General features: G+C 40.4%; 1 protein-coding gene across 1 annotated transcript; it reads left to right on the forward strand.

The window, feature by feature from the left end:
• The first annotated feature begins 2401 nt into the window (after positions 1-2401).
• Positions 2402-2725, forward strand: LOC148572103 (uncharacterized). Its single transcript, XM_088507371.1, has one exon. It carries the CDS (start codon positions 2402-2404, stop codon positions 2723-2725), a length of 324 nt encoding a protein of 107 aa, XP_088363497.1.
• Positions 2726-20126: the final 17401 nt, after the last annotated feature.

Here is a 20126-nt window from a genome sequence, read left to right on the forward strand (position 1 = left end):
CAAAGGCATCAGCCCAGCCATCTGTATGCACAAAATTTTGTTGGAAGAAGAGTCAAAACCTGTAGTTCAACCCCAAAGAAGGCTCAACCCAGCTATGAAGGAGGTAGTTCAAAAAGAAGTAATGAAGTTATGGAATGCTGGAATAATCTTTCCCATCTCCGACAGCTCATGGGTAAGCCCGGTTCAAGTCGTACCAAAGAAAGGAGGAATGACAGTCATCACCAATGAAAAGAATGAGTTGATCCCTACTAGAACAGTGACTGGGTGGAGAATGTGCATAGACTATAGGAGGTTAAACGAAGCCACAAGAAAAGATCATTTTCCTCTTCCATTCATTGATCAAATGCTGGAAAGATTGGCCGGCCATGCCTATTATTGCTTCTTAGATGGGTACTCCGGGTACAATCAAATCGTGGTGGATCCCAAGGACCAAGAGAAAACTGCCTTCACATGTCCATTTGGAGTTTTTGCATACAGGAGGATGCCCTTTGGGCTATGCAATGCCCCAGCCACATTTCAGAGGTGTATGCTTTCCATTTTTTCTGATATGGTTGAAAAATTTTTAGAAGTCTTCATGGATGATTTTTCTGTCTTTGGCAATTCATTTAATACTTGCTTGCATCATTTAACCCTTGTTTTGAAAAGATGCCAAGAAACTAACTTAGTCTTGAACTGGGAGAAATGCCATTTCATGGTTACTGAAGGGATAGTTCTTGGGCATAAGGTGTCATGCAAGGGTATAGAAGTTGATAAAGCTAAAATAGAAATTATTGAAAAGCTTCCTATACCCGTTAATGTAAAAGCAGTGAGGAGTTTTCTTGGGCATGCTGGCTTCTACAGAAGGTTCATCAAAGATTTTTCAAAAATAGCAAAACCATTGAGTAATTTGCTGATGATTGACAACCCTTTCATCTTTGATGACAATTGTAAGCATGCCTTTGAAACCTTAAAAAGAAAACTCACCACAGCACCAATCATCACACCCCCTGAGTGGAACCTACCTTTTGAACTTATGTGTGATGCAAGTGACATTGCTATTGGTGCTGTGCTGGGACAAAAGAAAGATAAGTTGCACCATGTCATATATTATGCAAGCAAAGTGTTAAATGAAGCTCAGAAAAATTATACAACCACTGAGAAAGAACTTTTGGCAATTGTTTATGCATTTGATAAATTTAGGCAATACTTGATTGGGTCAAAAGTTATAGTGTACACTGACCATGCTGCTCTCAAGTATTTGATGTCTAAACAGGATTCAAAGCCAAGGCTCATTAGGTGGGTGCTGCTACTACAAGAGTTTGATATTGAAGTAAGAGATAGGAAGGGAAGTGAAAATCAAGTGGCAGATCATTTGTCAAGAGTACCACAAGACGCACATCAAGATAAACCACAGCAAGTAAATGAGAATTTCCCTGATGAGCACCTGTTCCAAGTTCAACAAGCACCTTGGTTTGCTGACATAGCAAATTATAAAGTAGGAAGGAAGATACCTCAAGAATTCTCTAAGCAACAAGTGAAAAAGTTAATCAATGAAGCAAGGAGGTTCTTATGGGATGAACCTTTTTTATTCAAAAGGTGTTCTGATGGAATGATTCGGAGGTGTGTTCATGAAAATGAAATGAGAAACATATTGTGGCATTGTCATGGTTCAGCATACGGTGGACATTTTGGACCAGAGAGAACAGCTGCAAAGGTATTACAAAGTGGTTTCTATTGGCCAACCATCTTCAAGGATGCCAGAGAATTTGTTCACCAATGCAATGAATGCCAAAGAGCTGGAGGGTTGACAAAAAGAAATGAGATGCCTCAGAATTTCATCTTGGAGGTAGAGCTATTTGACTTATGGGGCGTTGATTTCATGGGGCCCTTTCCCCCTTCCTACTCTTTCAGATACATCTTGGTGGCAGTAGAATATGTCTCCAAGTGGGTGGAAGCCATAGCCACAACCACTTGTGATGCGCAAATTGTTCTTCAATTTCTCAAGAAACATATCTTCACTAGATATGGAGTGCCCAAAGGTCTTATCAGCGATGGTGGCAGCCACTTTTGCAACAAACAGATGGAGAAACTCCTACACAAATATGGAGTAATTCATAAAGTATCCACACCATACCACCCCCAGACTAATGGCCAGGCTGAGCTAGCAAATAGAGAATTGAAGAAAATTCTAGAAAAAACAGTGGGAAGCACAAGGAAAGACTGGGCCAGGAAGTTAGAAGATGCACTTTGGGCATACAGGACAGCTTTCAAAACACCCATTGGAAAGTCCCCATTTCAGTTATTATATGGAAAATCATGTCACCTCCCTGTGGAGCTTGAACATAAAGCTTTTTGGGCCACTAGACTCCTCAACCTTGATTCTCAAGCAGCAGGAGAAAAGAGGATGCTACAACTAAATGAGATGGATGAGTTTAGACTGGAAGCTTATGAGAATACTAAGATATTCAAGGAGAGAGCTAAGAGGTGGCATGACCAGAAGATCTTAAAGAAAGAATTCAAGCCAGGACAGCAAGTGCTTCTGTACAACTCTAGGCTCAAGATCTTCCCTGGCAAGCTAAAGTCCAAATGGACAGGGCCGTATCTAGTAACAAAAGTTTTTCCCTATGGAAGTCTTGAGCTGCTAGATGAAGCTACACAGAGTCACTTCACAGCAAATGGGCATAGAGCAAAGCCTTATTTAGGAGGGCAATGGGACAAGGAAAAAGAAGTTCAATATCTGAACTGACCAAACACAGAGGATGTCAAGCTAGTGACGATAAAAGAGCGCTTGTTGGGAGGCAACCCAACCTGAGGTAGTTTTCCTTTCATAACTATTTTAATAAAAAGGTTAATTGGTTTATCTACATTGCAAGAAGCTAAGTTTGGTGTTGCACACCAAAACAATATAAAGGAGAATGAAGGATTCTAAGTTTGGTATTTCACCAAAATTCCATTATAAAACACATTCTCACTCTCTGCATAATGATGGCTTCAAGCATGATGGATGAACTAGTTAACTATTCTGCTATTTCCTAGTTTTCAGTTTTATTGCTTTTGAAAAAGAAGAAGAAAAGAAAAAGAGTTATTACGCATGGTTAATCTAATACATTGGCAAGGTACTAAGTTTGGTGTTCACACACCAAAGTGAGTTCAAGAGCCCACAAATAAGTCTTGCAGATTAGCTGAATACCTAAAGGAGTTGAAAAGCAAGCAACATTCGAGGAGTATGCAGGAAAATAGCCAACAAATCAGGGAACATCTGCATTATGACTTACAAGGAACAAACAGAAGGAAGAATGAAAAGCTGCAACCCAACAGGTTGTATTTATACTTGATCCTTGTTGTTGTGTAATGATTTAATTCAGAGAGTCCTTTATGTCTGGCTGGAATGATCATGTAGTTGCAAGTGGAAGTACATGTTGAAGAAAGCTATCTGCTTAAATTTTGCTTGAAAACTATCTGCATAATAATTGTCATCATCCATCAACTCGAATACTTTGTTTTGTTTCCCTTGCTGTTTGAATAAAAGAGAGATGTTTGATTTAGAAAAGTAATTGTTCAATGTTGCAGAAGTGAGAATAAAAGTTAGTGGTGGTATATGTGTTTGATTTAAGTGATAGCTCATAGAATAAATGTTGCAAAATGACTTGTTACTTAAAGCCTAAGCTAGTTTGATGCTGTGACCTCTCAATTATTGAAAGTCCCTTGAAAATAAATCAAAACAGAGAAAAGAGAAAGAAGAAAAAGCCAAAGAAAGTGGCAAAGAAACAAACAATAAGGCTAGACACCAATAGCTTGGACCCTAGGACATATGCCTGTGGTGTTTGTGTACTGGGATCTGCTTGGACAAGTAAGTTCTAAGGAGTATTTTAAAACTTGGCAACTTAGATCAACTGATTTGGGATTGCCAACTGAAAGTCCACAATAAAGAGCAACCTAGCTACAAAACATTTAGTGATCCAAAGAGATGCTGGGCATCAATGTTCCTAGGAGGAAAAAGTGAGCCATGTGTCTGTGGTGAAGAAATGTTGAGTAAAATAAGGCCAAAGGTCACTGCAACATTTGACACCAAGTCTTCAATAAGAAATAAGCTCTGTAATGCAAAAGAAAGAGGAAAAAACTAACAAGGGAATGAACAAAAAGTGAGGATTCATGGCAGCAATCTTAGTGAACTCTTAAAGGAACATTGTTTGTCTTGACAGCAAGTAATAAATGAGCTACTTTTGATCTGCATAAAGCCCCATAGACCAAGTTCAACTATCTGCTTAATAAGAACATATACACTTATCTATTTCATTCTATCTTCTCTTATGTTTGATGCTTGCTTGGGGACAAGCAAGTTTTAAGTTTGGTGTTGTGATGACAAGTCATCATATACCCTTTTTAATAGTCTTTTTCTTTATTTTCATTTGGTTTTATGCACTTTCTTGCATTTTAAGAAAGCAATTTGGAATGAAAATGCATAACTTCTTTGAATCAAACAACCACCATATAATTGATGCTAAATCATGAGGTTTAGGCCAAATTTAATTGCAGTTTTATGATTTGTAAACCTTGTGAATTTGGTGATACTTTGATTGGTTGTTTTGATTAATTGTAGGTGAAGAAAAGAAGAAAAGAAGAAAAGCGTGACCTAAGAAGCGTGGTTCAAGGAATAGAAAGTGTGGCCATCAAAGGAGAAAGTGTAGTGCAACAAACCATGGAACCCATTCCAAGAGCACCAAGCACTAAGAGAGCGCTACACTCACTTCCAAGGGACCAAGGCACAAAGCTCAGCTCACTTTGTGAGCTGAGCACAACACAAGGCCAAGAAATAAGGAAATGAGGAACCAAGCTCAGCTCACAAAGTGAGCATTATCGAGAGCGCTAGAGGAGAAATTCAAGAAAAATGATTTCCAAATGCATGCTCCAAGACTTGAACCCATGACCAAAGGGAAAGGGTGGAGGCGCTACTCTCATGGAAAATAAGCCAAAATTGGCCAAATGCACTCCCCAAGCTTCGAACCCCACACCTTGAGGAAGCAAGGAAGCAAGGCAACCAAGAAAAGGGGTAGCGCATGCTTCCCATGGGTTTCGAACCAAGGACCCTTCCTTGGATACACCAAAGCTCAGCTCACAAAGTGAGCTGAGCGCTACTTCTTGATGCATGGGGGCACATCTTGACACGGCCAGGAAAGGAGTGGAGCGCATGACACGGTCCAAGGGGCAGCACAACAAATTGGCACTAAGGCACCAATGCTCAGCTCACAAAGTGAGCTGAGCTCTCCCCTGATGCACCCCAAGACAGCAGCACGCTATCAATGCTTCCCCACACTAAGTGTCGAAGCTCAGCTCACTTTGTGAGCTGAGCACTCCCCTGGAAGCATATTACCCATGGGCTGAAAATTCAACCAAAAGTCCAATTTAATTCAAATCTTCACCAAATCAAAAGCCCATCCAAATTCCAATATCCAAGAATAGAAAGTGTATAAATAGGAGTTAGTTTGATGTAATTAGAGAGCTGAATTTTTATTTTGAATTTTTCTTTGAACTTTCATTTTTCATTTTTGAGCTTTTGTTTTTGAGTTTAGATTTCAGAGAACTTGGAAGGAGAATTGATCTCTCTTCTTCTTGGTTCTTGCTTGAACACTCTTTAATTTTCTTGCTTTGGATCTTTGGTGGAGAATTGAAGAAATTCTGTTTCAATCTCACCTTGAGATCCCTTGTTTATTTTCTTTCTGCATAATTGAATTTGAATTTCTGTTTACTGCTTCTTCATCTACTTTGCTTCTGCAATTTACTTTTCTTTACTTCTTTTGCAATTGCTCTTGTTGGATCAAGGAAGGATTTGAGATCTAGACTTGTTATCTAGTCTCTTCCACTCCTGAGATCTCAACCCCTTTTAATTTGCTGCAATTTAAGCACTGCTTTCTAGTTCTTTAAATTCTCAAGTCATTTTACTTTTCTGTTAAGATCTACTTCACTGCACTTCAATTTTCTCTTTTATGTTTAATGCCATTTACTTGTTTCTTGTTTAATTCCTGCAAGTCCACACCCCAATCCCTTTTACAATTCAAGCAATTTACATTTCTTGCACTTTAAGCTTCAGTCATTTATATTCCTTGCAAGTTAAGATTCTGCACTTTATTTTACATGCTCTTTAAGATTCAGTTTCTTTATTTTCCTGCTCTTTAGTTTGTTGCAATTTTCCCTTTCCCTTTTACATTCAAAGTAATTTAGTTTCTGTTAATCACAAACACTCAACCAATACTTGATTCGCTTGACTAAATCAACCACTAAACTAAAATTGCTCAATCCTTCAATCCCTGTGGGATCGACCTCACTCATGTGAGTTATTATTACTTGATGCGACCCGGTACACTTGCCGGTTAGATTTGTGTGTTTTGGTGGAAATTTATTTTTCACCAAAATAACTCATCAGTAATCCTCTTTCTTGGACCTTTGTCAGGTCTCTTTCAGGGATTACTTTTATAACTTGTTTTGTAGGAGGCTGAGTTCTTTACGTCGTCCTCTTCTAAGTTATTTTTGTAATCCTCTTTCTTGGATCTTTATCAGATCTCTTTCAGGGATTACTTCTATAACTTTTTCATTTTGGGCTGATTTTGTTATGTCGGGCCCTTCTAAGTTAAAGTAATCCTCTTTAATAGGGTTGGCCAGACCTCTTTCCAGGGTTTACTTGTAACTTGGGTTGACTTGGTCCGACTTCTTTAGGTCGGCCAGTCTTTAAGTTATTATTTAGCAATCCATAAGACCTCGTCAGGTTCTTTTTCGGATCACTTTCGATAACTTCTTACATTATTCTGTGTTCATCTTTGCCGATTTGTAGAAGGTGGTTGCTATCTTTAGATCATCTTTTAGGTGAATCGCGTTTTCACCTTTATCAGACGATTGTCTTTATCATGATCGTGCAGTGAAGTTGCTTTTCACTTTATGCCGATCTGTTGCTTTATAATCAGACGATGAATGCTTCAGATTAATGCATCTTGAAGACTTGTAGAATATCTAAAATATATTTTATTTTAAAGGAAAGGGCAAATATATACTTGTGGGAATTTTTCATCCCTTTAAGTCAGATAGTGTCTGAGTCTCAACTTGGTGCCTCATTAGAAAACCTTTTCAAGAAAAAGAGTGCATCCAGTAGTGAGATCTTTACTTTTTCTAGCTGTAGTACCTTCTTAGGTTGTAGGCGTGCCATGATCTGGGAAGCTCTCGTCCATCGAGTTTGGACAGTGATGACAAGTCATCTTAGCCTATTTTAACTAGTCTTTTTCTTTTGTTTTCATTAAGATTATGCACTTTCTTGAGCTACAAGCAAGCTAATTGAGTAGATTTTCATGTTTCCCTTGATTGAACCAACCATATATGAATTCATGCCATTTCATGAGGTTTTATGCTATATTTGTTGCATATTATGAAAGAATGAATATCTCATGATTTTGAGCATAGCTTTGATGTGTTTGGTTGATTAATGATAGGTGAAGAAAGCTTGGAGAAAGGTTGAAGCAAGAAGGAATGGCTAGGAGTGAAGAGAGGACAATGGAATAAGTGAAATTGAACCAGGAAGCAAAAAGCTGGACCTAAAGTTAGCATCAAACTTTTGCACAAACTTTTGGTTGAAAAGTTAGCCCCAACGTTAGCCCCCTAACTTGGAGGCTAACGTTGGAACTTGAAAATTCTCCTCTGGGCTTAAAAAGTTTGCGCCAACGTTAGCCCCCTAATTTTGAGGCTAACGTTGGCACATGAATTTCTCTCCTGGGCACCAAAAGTTTGCGCCAACGTTAGACCCCTAACTTTGAGGCTAACGTTGGCACATGAATTTCTCCCCTGGGCACCAAAAGTTTGCGCCAACGTTAGACCCCTAACTTGGAGGCTAACGTTGGCACATGAAAATTCAAGGGAGAGGAGCAAAAGTTTGCGCCAACGTTAGCCCCCTAACTTGGTGGCTAACGTTGGCGCCACAAGCACATTAGGCAAGGCCAACGTTTGGGTCAAAGTTAGACCCCTAACGTTGGCACCAACGTTGATATCAGCATATTGTGCTAGCTGATATGAAAAGTTGGAGCCAAAGTTAGACCCCTAACTTTGGCTCAAACTTTTGGTCCAACTTTTGCTAACCTCAAAACCGGTTCAATTGGTTCACTTTGGTTCTTCTCCAAACTTCAAGAGCAATCAACCAAGGCCTCTTTCAACCCAATTCCACCAAGAGCAAAGGCCCAACTCAAGGCTTGAAGATCATTTGAAGAAAGTGTATAAATAGATAGAATTCAAGTTCTTCGGGGAGCTTTCTTTTGGGAATTTTCATAATAGTTTTCGGAGAACTTTTGTTATTGAGTGAACTTTAATTTCTTTGTCTTGGGGAAGGAGAATTCACTTCTCTTCCTCTCAATTTTATTGTTTTCAATTTCAATTACACTTGTCTTGGATCTTGGATTGGAGAATTGAAGAAATTCTGTTTCAATCTCAATCTTGGATCTCTCTGTTTCTTTACTGTTAATTGAATTTCATTTCCGATTAATTGCTCTTCATCTATTCTCTTTTCAATTTACAATTCCCTTGCAATTGTTCTTATTGGATCTAGGAAGGCATTGAGATCTAGACTTAGTTTTCTAGTCTCTGGGGTCCTGAGATCCAAATCTCCAATTTACATTCTGTTTCTTGCTTTCCATGTTCATTTACTTTTCTGCTATAAGATCCGATCCAATCCCAATTCCCTTTTACTCTTCTGTTTGATGCAATTTAACTTTTCCTTGTTTAATTACTGCAAATCCACGTCCCAATCCCCTTTACATTTCAAGCAATTTACATTCCTTGCACTTTAAGATTCCGCAATTTACATTTCTTGCACTCTAAGTTTCTGCCATTTAATTTCTTGTTCTTTACGTTTCAGCAATTTATTTCTTGTTCTCTTTACTTCAATGCAATTTAATTTCTGCAAGTCACAAAACCATCAACCAAATCTTGATTCGCTTGACTAAATCAACCACTAAACTAAAATTGCTCAATCCTTCAATCCCTGTGGGATCGACCTCACTCCCGTGAGTTTTTATTACTTGATACGACCCGGTGCACTTGCCGGTTAGATTTGTGTGTTTTGGGAGAAAATTATTTTCCTCTAAAATATCTCATCAAGTTTTTGGCGTCGTTGCCGGGGATTGATTAGATTGACAATGATTAAGTGAGGTGGTAATCTAGATCAAGCACTTTTTCTTAATTTCGATTAACCCACTAACTGTTTGATATTTTGTTTAAACTAACTAACACTTCAATCTAGCAGTAAATTGAAGTGTCACTAGTTTTGTATTTCTCATGCTCTGCTTGTATGTCAGGTACAAGAAGAACCATACCCAATTTTCATGAACAAAACGAAAGAACTCTCAGGAGGTTAAGAAGAGCTGAAAGAGGGAAAAATATTGTTGGAGAAGAGGAATCAGACGAAGAATTCCAAGAGATGGAGGAACATTTAACCAATCCACCAGGTGGAATGGCCAACAACAATGGTCAACCCCAGAGGAGAGTCTTGGCTTCATATACACTTGCTAATCCAAGGCATTGTGGGAGTAGCATCCTTACCCCAAATGTCGATGCAAATAACTTTGAATTGAAGCCCCAACTCATCACCTTGGTGCAGAACAACTGTTCCTATGGAGGAGGCACCTTGGAAGATCCAAACCAGCATCTATCCACCTTCCTGAGGATATGTAACACAGTGAAGACCAATGGTGTGCATCCTGACAGTTACAAATTGCTGCTATTTCCATTTTCCCTCAAAGACAAAGCCATTCAATGGTTGGAGTCATTTCCAAGAGATAGCATCAACAACTGGGATGATCTAGTAACCAAGTTTCTTGCGAAGTTTTACCCACCTCAAAGAGTTATTAGATTAAAGACTGAAGTTCAAACATTTACTCAGATGGATGGAGAGTCATTGTATGAAGCATGGGAGAGATACAAAGCTTTACTCAGGAAGTGTCCACCAGAGATGTTTAATGAATGGGATAAACTCCAAAATTTCTATGAAGGACTGACAATGAAAGCTCAAGAGGCACTTGACTATTCAGCATGAGGCTCAATGCAACTCATGAAGACAGCTGAAGAAGCTCAGAACCTCATTGACATGGTGGCTAACAACCAATATTTCTTTGGCCATCAGAGACAACACCAACCATCACTAAGGAAAGGAGTGTTAGAAATGGAAGGGGTTGACACCCTCCTAGCTCAAAACAAGATAATGCAGCAGCAGATTCAAGAACAATTTGAGCAGATGGCTAAAAAGATTGATAGTTTACAAGTTGCAGCAGTGAATACAAGCCAACCATCAACCACATGGGGACAAAATGAAGAAAACCAGGAAAATCAGCAGCAGGAACAACCTCAATATGTGCATAACCAAGGCTCATGCCAAAATGAGGTTTATGGTGACACCCACAAACCATCCTGGAAGAATCATCCAAATCTCAGATGGGGAGATAACCACACCCACAGCCAGCAACCGTGGCAGAAAAACTCAAACCAAAATAACTCAAGAAACACAACTTACTCAAACCACGACCAGCAAAACGCTAATAATAATCAATACAAGAAACCACAAAATACATATCAACCACCCCACCACAATCCACAAACTCATCAAAATAGCATTTCCGCACCAACATCTAACCCCCAAAACTACCACACTACCCCTACAAATAACTTCCAGCAACCACATTCCACCCCCATCATACCACCAATAGACCATCATGAAAGTAGAATTTCAAGTCTTGAGGCAGCCATACAAGCAATTGCTCAGTCCACTCAAAGCTTGGTCAAAATGCAAGAGAGAAATGAAGCCACCATGAAGAGCCTTGAACGACAAGTGGGACAATTGGCCAAACAAGCTGAACGGCCAACCAATGTTTTCCCAAGTGATACAATCTCCAATCCAAAGGACAAAGGAAAAGCTACAAAGTGGGAGGAGTGCAAAGCAATCATAGTGGGAAGTGAAAAGACTAGGGAGAAGGAAGCCATCAATCAAGAAGAACACAACAGAGAAGTTCCACAAGAAGAGACAGAAGAGAGAAGTGAAGAGGAGAGAACGACCAAGAATGCAAAAAGCTCAAAGAAAGATGTGGACATCCTTGAAACACAGCTACAAGAGAAGAAGGAAGGGATGAAGCCATATATCCCTAAACTTCCATATCCTCAAAGATTCAAAAAAGAAAACGAGGATAAGCAATACTCAAAGTTCCTGAACATATTCAAGACACTCAGCATCAATATTCCGTTCTTAGAAGCACTTGAACAGATGCCATTATATGCCAAATTTATGAAAGAAGTGCTAACAAAGAAAAGACCCTTGAAGGAAAGACAGATTATTGAAATGACAATGGAGTGTAGTGCTATTCTCCAAAGAGGTTTACCAGAGAAGAAGGAGGATCCTGGAAGGTTTTATATACCTTGTACCATAGGAAACATAACTATTGAGAAATCATTCTGTGACCTTGGTGCAAGTATAAACTTGATGCCTCTATCTCTTATGAGGAAGCTTAAAATTTCTGAGCTGAAGTCCACACGAATAGTTCTCCAAATGGCTGACAAGTCCATTCAACGAGCACTTGGAATTGTAGAGAATGTGCTGGTAAAAGTGGGAAAATTCCTTCTCCCAGTTGATTTTATCATCCTAGATATGGAGGAGGATCCTAACACCCCCATCATCCTAGGGAGGCCTTTTCTTGCTACGGGCAGAGCACTGATAGATGTTGAAAAAGGGGAATTGTTGCTGAGAGTACATGACGAGCACCTAGCATTCCATGTTTTTAAAACCCCACATGAGCCCACTCAAGAAGAAGAGTGTATGGAGGATAAGGCCAGAGATCAAAGTTTGAAGGAGGTAGTCAATGAGTTAGCTCCAAGACTTCCGAATCCATGCTTAAAAGAAGTAGAGATGGTGCAACAGACCAAAGAAATCAAGGAGGAACTAGATCCAAAACCTCCAGATGAGAAATTCAACATCTCAGATAAGGAACCACCAAGGCAGGGGGTATCTTTTGAGAAAGAAAAGAAGGAGAGGCCAAGAGGGTGGAGAAACAAGAAGATCCCTACTGAAGGCTTTTCACCAGGGGATAAAGTAGTGTTAAACACCCAACCAATGAAGGTGTCCCCACAATCATCCGAATACTACACTGTAAACCGGGTTCTTTCACTTGAACACCTAGAGATCATCAAAGAGGAGACCGGAAGGAGGTCCACAGTAAGAGGAGAAAAGCTGAGGCACTATGATTTTCAACCCCCATGATCTAAGTGGATTGATGTCAAGCTAATGACAATAAAGAAGCGCTTGTTGGGAGGCAACCCAACCTGAGGTAGTTCACTTCTCATAGCTATTTCAAGAAAAGGGTTAATTAGACTTATCTATATTGCAAGGAGCTAAGTTTGGTGTTGCACACCAAAATAAATTAAGAGAGAATGAAAGATTCTAAGTTTGGTGTTCCACCAAATTCTCATTTAAAAGCACATTCTCACCTTCTGCATACATGGATGCTAGCTCCGAGTAATCAGATAAACTAATTAACCAATTGTTTACTTTTTAGTTTTTCTAGTTTTTATTGTCTTTAACAAAGATAGAAGGATTTCACATATAGTTATTTTGATGCATGAGAAAGGTGGCAAGGAACTAAGTTTGGTGTTCACACACCAAAGTAAGTTCAAAAGCCTACAAGAAAATTCTGCACACTAACAAGTTACCTAAGGGCTTGAGAAACAAGCAACTTCCATGAACTTTATAGGAATTCAATCACTCTCTTGGAAGGGTTACATACCATCAGCTGAGAGTAAGAAGAAGAAGCCACCAAGAGGTTGTATTGTCACTTAATTCTATCAGCATTGAATTGTTCTAATTTGGAAGTTTGAGAGTTACCATTGCAACAGTAACTGTTAGTTTAGTCATTTTGCATCTTGAGTGTTCTAGTTGAAATAAGTATGCTAGCTTAAGTATGTGCTTGTGTGTTCACTTAACAAAAAGCATGCTTTGTCCCCTGCATTTTCAATTCAATAAAAGAAATGTTTGAATGAGAAGTAAGATAGTCTCTGTTAGATAGAAGTAGAATAAAAGTAAGTGGTGGTATGTGTGTGATTGTACAATAGCTTACTTTTAGTGAATAAAGAGCTAGGATATCTCCTTCTAAGTAAAGAGTGGCCTACTGTCTATGAATCTCAATTAAATAAAAAAATTCCTTGGTTAGAAAGAAAAACAAAAAGAAAAAAAAAAGTTAGCCAAAAAGTGGCAGAACAAAAGGAAACAAAAAGAAACAAAGCTGGACACCAATAGCTTGAACTTTAAAATATATGCCTGTGATGTCTTTGTACTAGGATCTGCTTGGATTAGTAAGCTCTTAGGAGTGCATCAACACTCGGTGACTTGGGTTAACTAATCCGGGATCATCAGCTGAAAGTCGACTATCAAGAGCAACCTAACTACAGGGCATTTAGTAACCCAAAGAGGTGCTGGGCATCAATGTTTTAAGAAGGAATGTGAGCCAAGTGTCTATGGTGAATAATGTGTCAAGTATAAAGAAAAGAAAATGAACTTGCTACACATGACACTCAAATAAAGCTTATAAACAAAGTAATAGCCAAGGATAAAGGAATAATGAGAGGTCATAGCAGTATGTTACTTGAAGCTTGAAGGAGACTTTCTAGGCCTAGGAGTCAATAAGAAGTGAGTATTTGCATATCCACATAAAACCCCATGAACTATCAATAATACTCTGCTAGCATGAACTTCCTCTTCCATTTCATTCTTTCTTTTCAATAAATCTTTTCTTGCTTGGGGACAAGCAAGCTTTAAGTTTGGTGTTGTGATGACAAGTCATCTTAGCCTATTTTAACTAGTCTTTTTCTTTCGTTTTCATTAAGATTATGCACTTTCTTGAGCTACAAGCAAGCTAATTGAGTAGATTTTCATGTTTCCCTTGATTGAACCAACCATATATGAATTCATGCCATTTCATGAGGTTTTATGCTATATTTGTTGCATATTATGAAAGAATGAATATCTCATGATTTTGAGCATAGCTTTGATGTGTTTGGTTGATTAATGATAGGTGAAGAAAGCTTGGAGAAAGGTTGAAGCAAGAAGGAATGGCTAGGAGTGAAGAGAGGACAATGGAATAAGTGAAATTGAACCAGGAAGCAAAAAGCTGGACCTAAAGTTAGCATCAAACTTTTGCACAAACTTTTGGTTGAAAAGTTATCCCCAACGTTAGCCCCCTAACTTGGAGGCTAACGTTGGAACTTGAAAATTCTCCCCTGGGCTTCAAAAGTTTGCGCCAACGTTAGCCCCCTAACTTTGAGGCTAACGTTGGCACATGAATTTCTCCCCTGGGCACCAAAAGTTTGCGCCAACGTTAGACCCCTAACTTTGAGGCTAACGTTGGCACATGAATTTCTCCCCTGGGCACCAAAAGTTTGCGCCAACGTTAGACCCCTAACTTGGAGGCTAACGTTGGCACATGAAAATTCAAGGGAGAGGAGCAAAAGTTTGCGCCAACGTTAGCCCCCTAACTTGGTGGCTAACGTTGGCGCCACAAGCACATTAGGCAAGGCCAACGTTAGGGTCAAAGTTAGACCCCTAACGTTGGCACCAACGTTGATATCAGCATATTGTGCTAGCTGATATGAAAAGTTGGAGCCAAAGTTAGACCCCTAACTTTGGCTCAAACTTTTGGTCCAACTTTTGCTAACCTCAAAACCGGTTCAATTGGTTCACTTTGGTTCTTCTCCAAACTTCAAGAGCAATCAACCAAGGCCTCTTTCAACCCAATTCCACCAAGAGCAAAGGCCCAACTCAAGGCTTGAAGATCATTTGAAGAAAGTGTATAAATAGGATAGAATTCAAGTTCTTCGGGGAGCTTTCTTTTGGGAATTTTCATAATAGTTTTCGGAGAACTTTTGTTATTGAGTGAACTTTAATTTCTTTGTCTTGGGGAAGGAGAATTCACTTCTCTTCCTCTCAATTTTATTGTTTTCAATTTCAATTACACTTGTCTTGGATCTTGGATTGGAGAATTGAAGAAATTCTGTTTCAATCTCAATCTTGGATCTCTCTATTTCTTTACTGTTAATTGAATTTCATTTCCGGTTAATTGCTCTTCATCTATTCTCTTTGCAATTTACAATTCCCTTGCAATTGTTCTTATTGGATCTAGGAAGGCATTGAGATCTAGACTTAGTTTTCTAGTCTCTGGGGTCCTGAGATCCAAATCTCCAATTTACATTCTGTTTCTTGCTTTCCATGTTCATTTACTTTTCTACTATAAGATCCGATCCAATCCCAATTCCCTTTTACTCTTCTGTTTGATGCAATTTAACTTTTCCTTGTTTAATTACTGCAAATCCACGTCCCAATCCCCTTTACATTTCAAGCAATTTACATTCCTTGCACTTTAAGATTCCGCAATTTACATTTCTTGCACTCTAAGTTTCTGCCATTTAATTTCTTGTTCTTTACGTTTCAGCAATTTATTTCTTGTTCTCTTTACTTCAATGCAATTTAATTTCTGCAAGTCACAAAACCATCAACCAAATCTTGATTCGCTTGACTAAATCAACCACTAAACTAAAATTGCTCAATCCTTCAATCCCTGTGGGATCGACCTCACTCCCGTGAGTTTTTATTACTTGATACGACCCGGTGCACTTGCCGGTTAGATTTGTGTGTTTTGGGAGAAAATTATTTTCCTCCAAAATATCTCATCAGACAGTCTGTAGTAGCCCTTCCCAAGTACTTCTACGATTTGGTAGGGTCCTTTCCAGTTTGCTGCCAACTTTTCTTATCCTGGTCGAGTTGTTCTAATATCATTCCGGATTAGGATGAGATCATTTTCTGCGAAACTTCTCGGCACTACCCTTTGATTATATCTGGAAGCCATTCAACGCCTTAGTTCTTCTTCCCTGATCTGAGCTCTTTCTTGGATTTCAGGTAGTAGGTCGAGCTCTTCCCTTTGAAGTTGGGAATTTGCTCCCTCATTGTAATGAACCACTCTAGGCGATCCTTCCTCAATCTCTACTAGAATCATTGCCTCTATTCCGTATGCTAACCGGAAGGGGGATTCCTTTGTGGTAGAGTGTGGCGTTGTTCGATACGCCCATAGAACTTGTGGAAGCTCTTCTGTCCAAGCTCCCTTTGCGTCTTGTAATCTCCGATTTAACCTGGCCAATATGACTTTGTTGGCAGCTTCAGCCTATCCATTGGCTTGCGGATGTTCCACGGAGGTGTACTGGTGATTTATGTTTAAGTTGGCTACTAACTTTCTGAAGCCTGCATCTGTGAATTGAGTGCCATTGTCTGTGGTGATGGAGTGTGGAACCCCGAACCTTGTGACAATGTTTCTATATAAGAATTTCTGGCTTCTTTGAGCAGTGTCGTTGGCTAGGGGCTCTGTCTCGATCCACTTTATGAAATAGTCTACCCCTACTATGAGGAATTTAACTTGTCCTGATCCCTGGGGGAAGGGTCCGAGAAGATCAAGTCCCCATTTTGCAAACGGCCAAGGCAAAGTTACACTGATGAGCTCTTCTGGCGGGGCGATGTGAAAGTTGGCATGTTTCTGACATGGTGGGCATGTCTTTACAAATTATGTAGCTTCTTTCTGTAGAGTTGGCCAATAAAATCCTGCCCGGTGTACTTTTTTGGCGAGAGCTCGTGCTCCGAGATGATTGCCGCAAATGCCGCCCTGTACTTCTTCTAGCACTTCCTTTGTGTTGTTGGTCGGCAGACATTTTAGTAATGGTATTGAGATCCCTCTTTTGTACAGGATGTTGTTTATGATAGTATAGTACTGTGCCTCCCTTTTTAACCTCTTTGCCTCCTTTTCTTCTGTGGGGAGTGTTTCTGTTTTGAGGTAGTTAATTATGGGGGTCATTCATCCTTGGTCTTGACTTGTTACGGCTAGGACTTTTTCCTCTTCTGAGATTGACGGGTTCTGTAGCATTTCCTGGATGAGACTTCTATTGTTGCCTCCTGGTTTGGTGTTGGCTAGTTTCGAGAGTGCGTCAGCTCGGGTATTTTGTTCGCGGGGTATGTGGCGGATCTTATATTCCCCGAGTTGTCTGAGCTGTTCTTTGGTTTTATCCAAATACTTTTTCATGGTGGGATCTTTGGCTTGGTAGCTCCATGTTATCTGTGAGGTGACTACTTGTGAATCGCTGTAAATATTGAGTTTTTGAGCTCCAACCTCTTTAGCTAGCTTCAAACCAGCTAATAATACTTCATATTCCGCCTGATTGTTTGAGGCCGGGAACCCGAATTTAAGGGAGAGCTCAACTTGGGTTCTTTGGTTGCTTTCTATTATCAACCTGCACCGCTTTCAGTCTTATTTGAAGAACCATCCACATAGAGATTCCATTCTGTGGGGATTTCTGGGGCATCTGTGAATTCTGCGATGAAGTCGGCCAGATACTGTGATTTGATGGCCGTCCGAGCTTCATATTGGAGGTCGAACTCGGATAACTCGACTGCCCATTGTAAAATTCTGCCTGCTAAATCAGTTTTCTACAATATTCCTTTTATGGGATGGTTAGTTCGAACCTTAATTGTGTGAGCCTGGAAGTACGGGCGAAGTCGTCGAGATGTTAGAACGAGAGTATAGGCAAAATTTTCTATTTTCTGGTAGTTCAACTCAGATCCTTGTAGCGCTTTACTAATGAATTAGACAGGTTGTTGCCACTTTCGTCTTCTCTGACTAGTGCTGAGGCTATTGCCCGGCTTTCTACTACGAGATATAATATGAGCGGTTCTCCTTTTCGTGGCCGAGATAGGATAGGTGGCCGTCCTAAGAAATCCTTGAAGTCTTGGAAGGCTTGTTCACATTCTGTTGTCCATTCGAACTGCTTTCCCTTTCTTAAAGCAGCATAGAAGGGGAGAGATCTTATCGCTGATCCTGCTAAGAACCTGGATAGGGCGGCCAATCTCCCGTTGAGTTGATGTACTTCTTTGACACAGGTTGGGCTTTTCATGTTGAGTATGGCTTGACATTTATCCAGATTTGCTTCAATTCCTCTTTGTGTGAGCATGAAACCTAAAAATTTGCCCGCTTCTACTGCAAAGGTGCATTTTGCGGGATTGAGTCGCATGTCATGCTTCCTTATAGTGTCAAACACTTGAGCCAGGTCGGATAACAATGTCTCTTCACTTTGTGTCTTTATCAACATGTCATCCACATAGACTTCCATGATTTTCCCGATATGATCTGAGAAGACTTTATTCATTATCCTTTGATAAGTAGCTCCCACATTCTTGAGACCGAAAGGCATCACAATGTAGCAGTAGTTTGCTTTCGGCGTTAAAAACGAGGTCTTTTCTTGATCTGGTGGATACATGGGGATTTGGTTGTATCCCGAATGTACGTCCATAAATGAGAGGTATCTATATCCGGAGGAAGCATCAACCAGAGCGTCGATACTTGGGAGTGGGTAAGGATTTTTTGGGCAGGCTTTGTTAAGATCGGTGTAATCGGTGCACATTCGCCACTTCCCATTTGATTTTCTCACCAAGACGACGTTGGCTAGCCATAGTGGGTACTTGACCTCTCTTATGAATCCTGCCTCCAGTAATGCTTGTACCTGTTCTTCCACAGCTTGGGATCGCTCTGGCCCAAGTTTTCTTCGTCTTTGCTGTACTGGCCGAGATCCTAGATAGACCGCCAACTTGTGGCACATTAGCTTGGAGTCTATGCCTGGCATGTCTGCGGCTTTCCATGCGAAGAGATCGACATTATCTCGTAAGAATTGTACCAGTAATTCTTTTGAGTCTCCTCTCAGGATCGTGCCGATATTAGTCGTTTTGTCTGAGGTGTCTCCGATCTGAACCTTCTCTATCTCACCTTCTGGCTACGGACGGAGCGCTTCTCGTCTCTGAATTCCGCCAAGCTCAATTGTGTGGAATTCTTCTCCTCTGCCTCTGAGGTTTAAACTTTCATTATAACAGTGGCGTTCCATCTTTTGATATGCTTTTATTGTGGCTATCCCCTCTATAGTTGGGAATTTCATGTATAGAAATGGAGTCGAGACTATTGCCCCGAGTTGATTTAGTGTGGTCCGACCTATTAGAGCATTGTAGGCTGAACTCACGTCGACCACAATGTAGTCTATTTTGAGTGTTCTGGATTGGTTCCCTTTTTCGAAGGTTGTATATAGTGATACGTATCCTAATGGTTGTACCGGGGTATCTCCCAGTCCGAACAGACTGTTCGGGTATCCCTTAAGTTCCTTGTCTTCTAGGCCGAGCTTGTCGAAGGCAGTTTTGAATAAGATGTCGGCGGAGTTTCCTTGGTCTATTAATGTGCGGTGCAGATTGGTGTTTGCCAGTATGATGGTGATGACCATGGGGTCTGTTCATACCCTGGGTCGAGCTGTCCAAACCGGGATGTTCAGTAATAAAGCGACCGACCTCCTTAGGTCAAGCGGACCGACTTCTTTACGAAGAACTCGGCCAAATCGACAGGAAAGCCCAAAAAGGGCCCAATTCAAGGAATACGACCCAAATCCAAAGGTCGTTCAGGCCTACAGAGAAGGGCGGTTCTGTTGAAGATACGCTGACCTCAACCCAAAAGATAAAGATAAGATAAGATAAGATAACAAACTTATCTTATCCAAAGGTCACATCTCACCATTATAAATACACTGGAGCACCCAGGTATAACTGATACTCTGATTATACATAAAAACCTGCCTAATACCCGTGCTAACTTAAGCATCGGAGTTTCTTGCAGGTACCCCCCACCCTCTGGTGGCCAAGGATCAGCAGTGTAGCAAATCCAACAAGTCGTACACAACAGCTCCGGCCGCCACCAGCCAGCCGAACACGTCATCTCCAACCAGTACCAAAGATCTCATCCGAGATCGACCTCCAGTTTCAGGTAACCCTCGGAACATTGGCGCCGTTGCCGGGGAACCTGAAAGTCATCCCAAAACCATGGCGGATGGCCATGACAACGACCACGACTCGGATCTGGAGAACAGAACACCACACAAGAACACGGACACTACGCTAAAGGATACTCCGGAATCAAACGAGGACAAAAACTCACCAAATCCGGGAGCTATGGAAGCACTTCAAGATCGCTTAAAGAAACTTAAGAAAGAAACCCAGCAACAACGGGAGATCGGAAAGG

The sequence above is a fragment of the Arachis ipaensis genome, chromosome B3 (assembly GCF_059453495.1).
Source record: "Arachis ipaensis isolate K30076 ecotype BB chromosome B3, ASM5945349v1, whole genome shotgun sequence".
NCBI classification, from domain to species: Eukaryota; Viridiplantae; Streptophyta; class Magnoliopsida; order Fabales; family Fabaceae; genus Arachis; species Arachis ipaensis.